This window comes from Poromitra crassiceps (genome assembly GCF_964638095.1).
Source record: "Poromitra crassiceps genome assembly, chromosome: 29".
NCBI classification, from domain to species: Eukaryota; Metazoa; Chordata; class Actinopteri; order Beryciformes; family Melamphaidae; genus Poromitra; species Poromitra crassiceps.
In genome coordinates this window covers 18701622-18713535 of record NC_139641.1, presented here as the reverse complement: position 1 = coordinate 18713535, position 11914 = coordinate 18701622, and the positions used below count along the sequence as shown (strand labels likewise).

General features: G+C 43.3%; 1 protein-coding gene across 1 annotated transcript in view; it reads left to right on the top strand.

The window, feature by feature from the left end:
- The first annotated feature begins 1624 nt into the window (after nt 1–1624).
- azi2 (5-azacytidine induced 2) overlaps nt 1625–11914 on the top strand; it is a 35475-nt gene continuing 25185 nt past the window's right edge. The window contains exons 1-2 of the mRNA XM_083662506.1: nt 1625–1750; nt 6242–6491. Coding sequence (XP_083518632.1) covers nt 6276–6491 — 216 coding nt within the window. The 5' untranslated portion in view covers nt 1625–1750; nt 6242–6275. The remainder of the gene's footprint in view (nt 1751–6241; nt 6492–11914) is intronic.

Sequence of the window (11914 nt, the reverse complement as noted above, 5' to 3'; positions counted from 1 at the left end):
TGTTGTGCTGTTTACATTTGTTTGGCTGTGGTCGAATCATTGATAGTACATATAGATCGGTCTAATGAATGAATCACAAGTTGGTCAAATTGGCCATTTGTCTGACAAGGGTCATGGCTGCCTCGGGGTTCAGCATTTCTGGGTGTCACGTGACGTCACGCTGATTCGTCCTCATGGCTTCGAGATGAGTTGTTGAACTGTGCGCAGTTGCCAACTGGTACGTGCACATCTACAATGGCAAATTCGCTTTTCCGCTGTGTCGCAGCGTTTTGTGGGCGTGCAAACCAGCTTCCAGCTTGGAGCTGTAGCCTGTAGAAACGTTGTACACAGGAGGCTGGGGGGAGGAAATGTGTAGGAAGAGCTGTCATTGGGTAGCTTCAACGAAAGGTCCCGCCCTAGTCCCGCCCCGCGAGCGTGAAGCCGCTCGGAGAGAAGCCGCCTCTAGTCTGCGACAGTGACGGTACGGCCACATCTACGCGTCGTTTGATGCGGGCTGACGCTGCTGCCCATCCACTTTGTATTGGAACATGCTGCTCGACGCCTCGCAAAGCATGCTGGGAGACCAAGCGACGCGTAGCAGGCTTGTGAAGCGACAGTGGGCAACAGAGGGGGCGGGGTGGAATTCGACAAAGTACAAAGCTAGCCAATTGAGCTTGTCTTAGGACCTATCCTACCCTTCCTGTCCTCTTCCACTTCCTCTCTAACACCAATTTTCAAAGAAGCAAAGTAAATCTAGCAGCAGCTAGCTTGGGAGCTAGCTGCTGCTTCCGGATTTCCACGCCCACCAAGCGTCAAGCGTCCATAGAGCCAAGCGTCAGCCCGGGTCAAATGACGCGTAGATGTGGCTGCACCGTGAAACGCTGAAACGCTGGGGGCGGTTCCAGCGCGATGTTGAAATGGACCAATCAGAATCGAGAATACAGCAAGACAGCCTATCAAGATGCAGCGTCAAAGCGGCTTTTTCAGCAGGCAAGCCGCCGTGCCATTGTAGATGTGCACGTACAGTAAGGAGATCAGAACTGTGATTAGATGGACAATGTAGCTTGCTAGCGCCTAACATGCTTAATAGTTTTACTTAGTCTTTAGTCAAACCAGAAGCAGGAGAGACCATCGAACATTTCACTCAGTCAGACCAGAACTAAAAACATAACATCGAAATTTTAAACGGCTGTTCTTTTACGTTTATTATTATTTTAATATTTACTTTAATTAATATTATTGTTTATTATTTCATTCGTGTTTTATTAACTCAAGTTATGTGAGAAATAATATGAGGGGGATTAGTTCGTAGTTACAGTTTTTTGTCACTAGAGGGCGTGATTGAATCATTTTCTTTTTTTATTTTATTTTTTGCCACGAGCAAGGATTTACGACTGACAGCAGGAGAACTAACGAGTTAGCTTTGAAGAACCACAAGAGTACACGATTAAGCTACTGAGATGGTTATGGAGATATCGCGCTAATGTGTGTACAGCAGTTGGTCGCAGTAAACATCCTGCTTTACACGTTGGCTTATTTTCGATCCATATCGTGCTTTTATTTTGAAAAGACTTGGACAGTCAAGTGACTCCCGGAAGTTTTTGTTTTCTCACCTGTCTGTCTGGCTCTGATGCGGTGGAAGTATCCAGCTTCGCTTCTTTGCGTTTCTCTGATAAATATATCCATTTGCATCTCTCTGTGATATACATGATAATACCATATGGTCTAACACGCTTACGAAGTGTCATAACTGAAAACAGCATCTAACAAGGTTAGTGGATGTCGAGAATTTAAAGGTCGGGTGCGGTAGCTTCAGCCTAGCGTTATAAACAGCCAGAAGACGTTAGCTGGGCGCTAGCTAGCTGTTAGCATCACAACAAATCCATCATTTTCACTGCCCAGACTGATCTCTCTTTGTCTCTTCAATACCACATCTAGCTGATGTGTTGTGTTCTGCATCGTACTTTGGAACTGCCAGTCGGTGTAGGAGCAGTTCTGTTGACTGTCAGAGCGAACGCTAACTAGCTAACAGCGTTAGCTGCGTTTCCAACACAGAAAGCAATGAATTGTTTACATCACGATTTTCGTCCCATTGTTTGAATACGATCCTCCTTGCTGTTATCGCATCCTGTTAGCGCTCATATAGGTTGTCAAGGGAAGTCGATCGAGTTGATGTTACTCATGTTACTCGTCTTATTAATTGTTCTCGCTTTTAGTTTCGGTTTTACCCTGCTGGGGGTCACTTTCGATTTCATGCCACTAACGTTATGTTGCCATTTTCTGTCTTAAGCTAACCGCGATCATGTCTGGTTTCTGAGGCTAAAAACCTGTCCCAATATTCCACTGAAAGTTGTTTTGTGTTTAAAAACCCTGGCCTAAAGTTACACAACGTTAAAACTTGGCTCCTCCGTGTTTGCTGCATCATTGCCGACATCATCAGCCAGCTGCATTGTCTCTGCCACCACACGCTGGTCAGCCAGACTAAAGCAGAAAGTCTACAGGTGAGATAGACTAACATGTGTTTCAGTCATCTCGTCAGGTAACTAGACTGCTTGACTCTCTCACACCTGCGCTTAGTTACAGCTCAGTCATTCAGGGGTGGGCTACTTCTCTCTGGCCCTGTGACCCCTGTCACACTATATCACTTGGCAAGACCATTTCTTTACAAGTCATCTAACGTTACTCTTTGTATGAATGTAGATGAATAAGGTAGAGGTAGGCCTATACGTTCTAAGGCTATGGGCCAAACAAACACACAGATGCCTGAGATATCACAGTTTGTAAAATTGACTATTTGTCCTGGAAAACAACATGCGCTACCAAATGTGATCTGACACACAAATATGTACACAAACTTTGTGTGACAAAGTTCGATTGCACCAGCATTGGGCAATTGGAATAGCAGTGATGTAGGCAATTATGTTGTGTGGAAGCTGCCCCGTGTCAACTTGACAGGACAGGAGTAATATAAACGTGTTTTTGCAGGGCTGATGGTGGCGCTATGGAGAACATCCATAATGTGGTCTGACAAACATTCATGCTGAATGAATGTGGTTCCACTTGCCTTAGCTTTAAATTATGCCTTGCTTCCTGTTTGCACACCTTGACCATCAACCTCATGTATCAACCTCATGTGTTTCAATGTCAGACTTTTTGGTGGCTCTGGGACATGAGGTCTCTCTGCTCGCAGAACAATCCAACAAACCAGTAGGGTTCCAGCACTGTAGTGCTGCCTCGGACGCATCATTAAATTAAGTAAAGAGTTGTATTATTGTAAAAAAAAAAAAATACGTTAACTTTGAATCCTCACACACAAGTTGCACATTTTCATATAAGTCCTAGAATTCCTCTTCTCATATTCAAGATTCAAGATAGCTTTATTGTCTGTCACACAGTGGCAGAAATTCTCCTTTTGACAGGCTCCATAAAGTGCAGCTCAAGAATACATTTTCCACATTAAAAACACACATACATTAATACATACAATAAAAACAGACATCAGACAAAGCAGTGTTTATAAAATGTAGTGCCTATTTAAAAAGTCCAGTCATTTAATAATAATAATAATAATAATAATAATAATAATAATAATAATAATAATAATAAAACAAGTGTTAAGAAGCTAAAATGTTGTGGTTTAAAAAAACAACAACAATGTGCCTATTTTAAAATGTTCAGGGTGGTGGTTGCAGATGGGATGAATGATTTCTTGTATGTGTTTTTCCGGGCCAGTGGAATTGTGTAACGGCGGCCTGATGGAAGTACCTGAAATGATTGGTGGGGGGGTGAGAGGGGTCCTGTGTGATCTGTGTGGCTTTCCTGATTAATGACCGCTTGTATATTTCAGACAGGGGAGTTTGGGGTCAACCGATGATTTTGCTTGCCTGATTGGCTATAGGTTTGGTTTTGTATTTGACGGTGAGGGAGTTGTACCAGGATGTGTTATTGAAGGTGAGAATGGATTGGATGAGTGATCTGTAAACCAGGGTTAAAATGTCCTTGCTGGCGTTAAAAGCCCTGAGCTTCTTCAGCAGGTGGAGGCGCTGCTGGGCCTTTTTGTAAACTGAGTCAATGTGCTGGGAGAAGGACAGGGAGGAGTCCATCTCTGTCCCCAGGTACATAAAGGATTGTACCTGCTCAACCAGCTGGCCGTTGATGCTAAGGGGTTGGAAGAGAGAAGGCTGGTGACAGTCTGCCTTCTACCTGCTCCCAAAGCACAGCTCTTTAGTCTTGCTGGTGTTGAGCTCGAGGGAGCTTTCCTGAAACACCAGGGCTAGGTTAGGTTGTCTGCCGCCTGGTGGTACTCGGCCAGGGCATCGGGCCCAGTCAGGTGGGCCACCAGTAGGGCTGGGTCGGTTTGAAAAATTTAAAACCGGTTCGATATTGCCGTCTAAACCGGATTGAACCGGTATACCGATTTTTTTTGTAATTATTATTATTATTTTTTTTAAGCAGGGCTCCCGAGTGTGGCCCATAACTGTCTGTAGTGCAACTTCAGTCCACCTGATAGCGATAATACACCTCTAAGCTGGTATTGTCAACCAGCAATGATACTGAATAAAAAGAAGCAGGACACCTGTGTAACAAACACACCCTGTATTTATTTCTCATAACTATTCAGCTCAACTTTTCTTCTAAACATCAAAATAATAAATGAAATAAGACTTCTGCCTATAGTGCAACTTGAGAAAAGGCTAATAAAAACACAAGCAGTGCAATCAGAATGGATTGGCTTACAGCTGAGCTGCCTTATAAACTTCAAAACTCACAAATTCACACAATATAGGGCCTAGGCATGGGTCGGTTTGAACATTTTGAAACCGGTTCGATATTCCCCAAAAAAACGTATCAAAGCGGCTGCAGTTGGTGCCGATAATGCACCTCTAAGCTGGTATGCTGCCAACCAGCACGAACACTGAATACAAATAAGCAGAACCTTTTAACTGTAACAACACACTGTTTTTATTTCTCATAACTATTCAGCTTAACTTTTCTTCAAACATCAACATAATAAACAAAATAAGACTTTTGCCTACTAGTGCAACTTGAGAAGAGGCTAATACGAACAATAGTGCAATCAGAATGGACTGGCATTTTTTTTTTATGTTTTTTTTTTATGTTTTTTCGGTTCGCACGTGATCAAACCGGTTTGGGCTCGTACACCGAACCGAACCGGTAAAACCGGAAATCGACCCATGCCTAGCCACCAGGGCCATGTCGTCTGCATATTTTAACAGCACCATCCCTTCTCTGCTGCAGGTGATGTGGTTGGTGTAGGCAGGGAAGAGTGTGGGGGGGGGGGGGGGGGGGTGAGACGCAGCCTTGGGGGAGGCCTGTGTTTCAAATCATCTTGCTGGATGTGAAGCCGTTTACCACCACCTGCTGTGGTCTGTCTGTTCAAAAGTTCTTAAAGCATAAGATCAGTGTGGGGCTGACCTCAAGCTCTGCTAGGCGGTGTAGCAGAATCTCCGTTTGTACTGTGTTGAAGGCAGAGGAAAAGGTGTGGGGGTGTGCCGAGTCCAGTTGTCTGGCCACAGTGTCCAGGAGGGTCAGACTGGTGTCTTTTTGAGGACTGGCATCCTCAAAAAGAGGAATAGAAGAACAAGGTCAAATTCATAACTTCATTGGCTCTGTTAACATGAACCAGAACCAGCTGTTGTTGTTGTTGTTGTTGTTTAGACTTGTTAACTATCTAGGTACCCGGCAATAAAGCATACAGAGAAAGACAATGTGAATTTATTTTTTATTTCACATCTGGACACATTTCAGCATATTCTCCTACCTGTTCACCTAATAATGTGGATAGTTAGTGATGCACATGATCATAATTTTTGCTGTTTTCAGTACTCATGGTTGTCTTATTCCTGTCTTTAGTTTATTCTCTCCTGCTGCTCAAATGTTGAATACATTTTCAAATATGTATACGCTATACAAGGTTAAAACCACGTGCCATTGGCTTTGGAGAAGAAAAAAAATACATGATATTTCAAGATTATGGGAGTCATGGCCATGGGTCAATAATATGCTTAAGTCACGATACGATTTGATATGAGATGATTTGATACAACCATGATATAATGTAATAAATAAAAGTTCAACAACAAAGTATAGTTATTTCTGAGACACAAATCGTTCAAGCAATGGCATTGGCTTGCGAGAATGTAAACCATTTAAAAATGTCCTTACAAAGTGCAAGTAATATAATTATTTGTATTGATTTACGGTGTTTAAAGTAGATCTTTCACTCTCTGTCTATACCCAGGTCTGCTATCTGCCGTGGAGTACCCTGTGCAGGCATGGAGGCCCTGGCGGTGGACGACGACATCTGCATCCTGAAGCACGAGACGGCCTACACGGGCCAGGAGAGCCCGGTGTCGGTGTGCGCCGGAGACGAGTCGGTGGCCTCGCACTTCGCCCTGGTCACCGCCTACGAGGACATCAAGAAGCGGCTGAGGGACACGGAGCGAGAGAACACCCTGCTGAGGAAGAGGGTCAAGCAGCTGGAGGATAAGGTACAGAAGCAGAGCGATAGGTTAGGAAGAGAGTAGTCTCCTGTGGTCAGACCCAATGGAGGGTCTGATCACAAGTCAGCATTTCCAGGCTTTGTCGTAGGAATTCCTACAGTAAAATCTCGAGCCCGACCGATGTATCGGTCCACCGATATTATCGGTTGATATTGGCCGATAACCGATATATCGGTATCGGCCGATATGTTGGTCGATATTGCAGATATTTTTTTTATGTTGCATTTTCTAAGTTATAAACAGCATGTTGTGTATATTTGATATTTTTTCTTAACTCAAGTTAGATTTTATATTTGTTCTATTTGTGTTTTTGTATTTGTAGTTATTATTACTTTATTTTTTTCCCCCCGATTTTTTATCCCATTTTTATCCCCCGTTAGTGCTAATTTTTAAATTGTTTTATCCTGGTTGCTGCTCCACCCTCTGCCAATCTGGGGAGAGCCGAAACTGGCTCCATGCTTCCTCCGAGACATGGGCAGTAGCCAGCCGCTTCTTTTCACCTGACAGGGGAAGCTTCACCGGTAGGACATAGCATGTGGGAGGATCACGCTATTCCAACGAGTTCCCCTCCGTCCGAACAGGCGCCCCGAACGACCAGAGGAGGAACCACATTAGCAACCAGGATATTGCATGTTTTGGTGAAGGGGTTCCTATATGAAGGAAACCCCCAGGGGGCACGGGGAGAACATGTAAACTCCACACAGAAAGGCCCTTTTGACGACCCCACCCGGGCGGTGGGCATTCGAGGACATGCGGACGGGCACGCATTCCTTCAGCGTTCACAGCGTCCCAGGTGGGAATCGAACCCAGGACCTTCGAGCTGTGAGGTGACAGCGCTTACCACTGCACCACCGTGCCCCCCTTTTGTAGTTATTTATAATGATTAAATTCCCAGTGAAGTTTACAGTTTCATTGCATTGACGTCATTTTGGACAATACAGTTTATTGATAAGCTGTAAAATATCCTGCCTACATTACATATCTCAAGTCATGGCAAGTCATATCTTTAGGTTTTTTAATACTTAGCTTGTACAGCAGCAACAACAAACGTGTTTGAGCGGGTAGCCTTCACCAGCGTCGTGCCGAGACAAGCGGACATGGCCTATATATACAATCAAACCGGAACTACATTCAATCATCAAAACAGTTGCCAGGTAATCGTACACAGATAAGGACATCAGAAAAATTACAGAATATACAGAAAATGTACATAGCATTTATTCTTCTAGTAGAATTTACAATTAGAAATAATTAAATTAAGTAAGGCAGGATATGCTTCCTGTCAATAGCCCTTCACAGAGAACAGGCAGAAACATAGAAATATACAGTCGGGGGTCTAGTGGACACAATAGAAAATATAGAAGTAAAGTTAAAAAGTACCTAGAGGAAACATCCTAACAATAACTCCTCGTTGAGACCTTTAGGATGTTCAGTCTGTAGCGTGTGGATCCAGAAGAATCTGTAGCAGAGTTCTATCTCTATCTCCGCCTCTTTTCAAAGGTGCTACAAATTCAATCCCCTGAAACCTGAGTGAACACACATCATGGCCAGCAGAATTAAAATGTCTCTGAAGCCACTGAAGACTTTTCCTCTTTGTTCCTAATAGTGCTTTTGTGTTCTGTGTGCTTTTGTGTTTTTAGCTCTCTTGTGGTTTTACCCACATAACACAGTCCACACGGACATTTCAAAAGATAGACAACAAACCTGGTCTTACGCTGGGGACATACCAGAGGCGAAAATTGCGCGCATGCGCCGCGCAGCGCACCTCCGCGCAGAAGTCGCTTAAAGTGTCCACACAGAGAGCGCAGCTCTCTTTGCGCGCTCTGCTCGTCCGCTATATATTTTGCCCCAGATCTCCTGTCTTCCTTATCATGGCCAAGTAAATGATGACATAAATATCTAAAGTACCGGTAATATGTTTGGGATAACAGTTAATGGCTACCTTCGTTATAAAATGCAATTGCATCATTTGTCTGTTCTCCTCCCGTTTTCCCAGTGCGTGCTGTTGTAGAGAGAAGGCGAGTCCTAGCTCTCTACTTGTTGCTCCGCAGGCAACGAGCCCCTAGAAGCCGCTCCCCCTCTCCCACTGCTCTTTCTCTCTTTTCACACTTCCAAAGGGGCAATCAACAACGTAAATAAACATTATTTCACTTTGAAATTGGTTTTATTTGACGAATGTCCGGTTTCGGAGTTCCTGTCTGCCCTTATCTGATCTGTTCAACTTGACAGAGTCGCTCACAGGCGCAGACGGCCGCGCAGGAAAATAGAACTCCAGGCTGAGCTGAGCGGCCCTGAGCGTCCGCGGAGCTGAGCTGAGCGGCGCGCTGCGCGCAATTCGGTGTGGACTGACAGATCTGTTAACATGGTGTCCTAATGAAAACTGGCTGCGCACAAGGTCGCAAATGGTCGCGCCGCGCAGCTTACGTGCAGGAGACGCGTGCGGTGTGTTTTCACCGTTACATGTAATTATACTATTGATAGAAAACTTCTTACCTGAGTGTGGGTGTAAAAAGGACCCCCCTCTGATCATAGCATTACACTGAACACAATTAGAACAAGGGAAATTGCCATTAGGTAAATCAGATCAAAAATGAACAGGGCGTGTGTGGCAGTCAGCTCTGACTAGCCGATCACTTACATTTCTAGCTCGTTTGAGAGCGAAAAGAGGCGGCTTGGTGTAAATATGGCCCACTTGGGGGTCACTGTGCAAAATGTGCCAGTGTTTCAGAACACTCTTTTTTACTTCCTGGGACACGGGAGAGAAAGTGGTGGCACACACATTATTAACATCTCTAGAGGAAGACGTCCTAGGTACTAGTAGGTTGTCCCTCTTCAAATGTCTAACCCTTTGGAGGCTATTATCAACGACTGAATTACTGTAGCCTTTAGCTTTAAACTGTGTGTACAGTTCAGAGGCATGCTGTTCAAAAGCAGCGTCAGTATTACAGATCCTCCTTACCCTTAGAAACTGACTGTAGGGTAAACCTTTCTTGAGGCTGGGGGGATGATAACTGGAAAAATCAAGAAAACTATTGCAGTCAGTTTCTTTTCTGTATACCCTGGTCATAAGTTGTTCTGATTTGTTCACACAGACATCAAGAAAAGATACAGATTCCTGACTATATTTACGGTAATCGAGGGCATCCTGGAGTTAATGTATATCTTGAACTTCTCAAGTTGAGTCAGTGAACCACTAAAGATGAACAAAATGTCATCAATGAAGCGTAACCAACATTTGAACAAGGAATCAAAAGGGTTGTTGTTATTATATACAAAGTCTTCTTCAAATTGACCCATAAAGAGGTTTGCATAGTTGGGCGAGCAGGGGCTCCCCATACTAACACCCTGGCATCGTAAATAAAATGCACTTTACAATTTAAAATAATTCTTGTTCAGGATCAATTTGGACACCTCCACAAGAAAATCAGTGGGGGGCGCGTAGGGTTCTGCCTCTTATTTAGATCATGTGTCACAGCTTCAAGGCCCTCAAAGTGTGGCACATTAGTGTAAAGCATACATGGGCAAATTACACCTGTGTGGCCCGCCATGGAATTGCAAAAAAAAAAAATATATATATATATATATATATATTTTTTTTTTTTTTTTACACAGTGCACCTGAACCCAACATGCAAGATACCCGCTGAATAAATGTCCAAATGTTCATGTCATTCTGGCCAATACTCCACTTCTGTTATAGCATTTCAGTCTGGAATATGGAATATCTTTCAATAATCTTTATGACTAAAAGGCTACATTGAATTAGAAATTTAAATAATTAACTCATTGGTTTTGGATTTATTTCGCTTCAAGACTGCATTTTTGTTCGTGGGACCCTCAACACAGGCTTTGATTATCCCGGGCCACTTACTGATACTTATGCTTAAATTAACCCACTCATATTTTGATTTATTTCAAGAAAAACATTTTGGCTAGTGGAAATTCTAATTGGCTGGTAACTTTAAAATCTAGCAGCCATATTGGCAGGTGGTCAAAAAACTTAATTTCAAGCCCTGAGAGCAGGTGGTGACATAGGAGTGAGTGAGAAAAGGATGAAATATTGGTGGTTAAGACTGAATAATAACATCACAACTGTTAATTTAAAATGAGTTATTCCTCTAAACGTGGCTTCAAATGCACCAAATTTTTCACGCTGGCCCCGTTCGGCCCTCAGCAAAACCTGGTAGCAAATACATTTTTTGTGGCCCTCTCTATCATCAAAGTTACCCATCCATGGGTTACGGCATGACAATATTTGTTCGGCCCCGGGCAACAATCTGGGTTTCTCATGTGGCCCCCCATGAAAAATAATTGCCCACCCCTGGTGTAAAGGCTGTTCACATCCATAGCACATAAAAAATAGCTGTCTTCAATGTCCTGTGTGGAGTTGAGCCTGTTCAGAAAGTCAGTAGTGTCTTTAAGGTAAGAGGGAAGTTGGGACTAGGGTTGCCAACTTCTTGAAATGGAAATAAGGAACGGTGGGGGGGGGGGGTTGTCGGTAGTGGACTTAAATATAACAATCACTTAACTGCAATTGCTTCAGCTTCAACCATTTACACATTATCATTATTATTATTATTAACACAGGCAAACACTTTTGCGCAGAGCCTATTCCTAGATTATCATCCAATCTTTTTATTAGGGCGTTGTGCAAAACAAGTTTCTCATTCTTATTAAAACAGCTGGATTAAAAAACAAACGGTAGGCTAGTGCAAACAGTATTTTGATATAGGTCTAAACAGCCTACTTCACATTTGCATGTAGGCCTACTTATTCAATTTTATTTTAACAGTGCAAACAGCAATAGGCTATTCTTTTGAACAGAACAAACCTGGTATGAAAGTTTTAATTGTTAGTGCAAAAACATTTTAGAGTTCAACTGAAATCGTCTGAACACAACAAAAACAAATGGCATGCTAAATGTTTATAGGTACAATGTAAATAGCCTACTCAATGTGCCGTCTTCAGAGTGAAGTTGAATCTAGCAACGCTGACGGCGCTTCAGTGGTCGTGACTCACAACAAACAGAATGGCGCAATCTATGGTAGTTGAACATAATGACACCCCAGACAGGGTGAGGGGCAGAGCAGCAGCGGGGTGCAGGGTTTAATCGCTCAATACAAATAGCCCTTCACTCTTTGCACTGCATGTTTCTCCAATACGGGACAAAGCGCGTCCCGTATCAGTTCAATACGGAACACGTCTTTTTGTTTACAAATACGGGACGATTCCGTATTTTAAGGGACGGTTGGCAACCCTAGTTGGGACACTAGTGTTCTGATGTGTCGGTCAAGATACGGAGAAATAGGTTCTGTAAGTGACTGTGTACCTGCTACAATGGGCCTGCCAGGTATGGGTTCCATCATACTTTTATGAATTTTAAAATTCATAAAAGTATGATGGAACCCATAC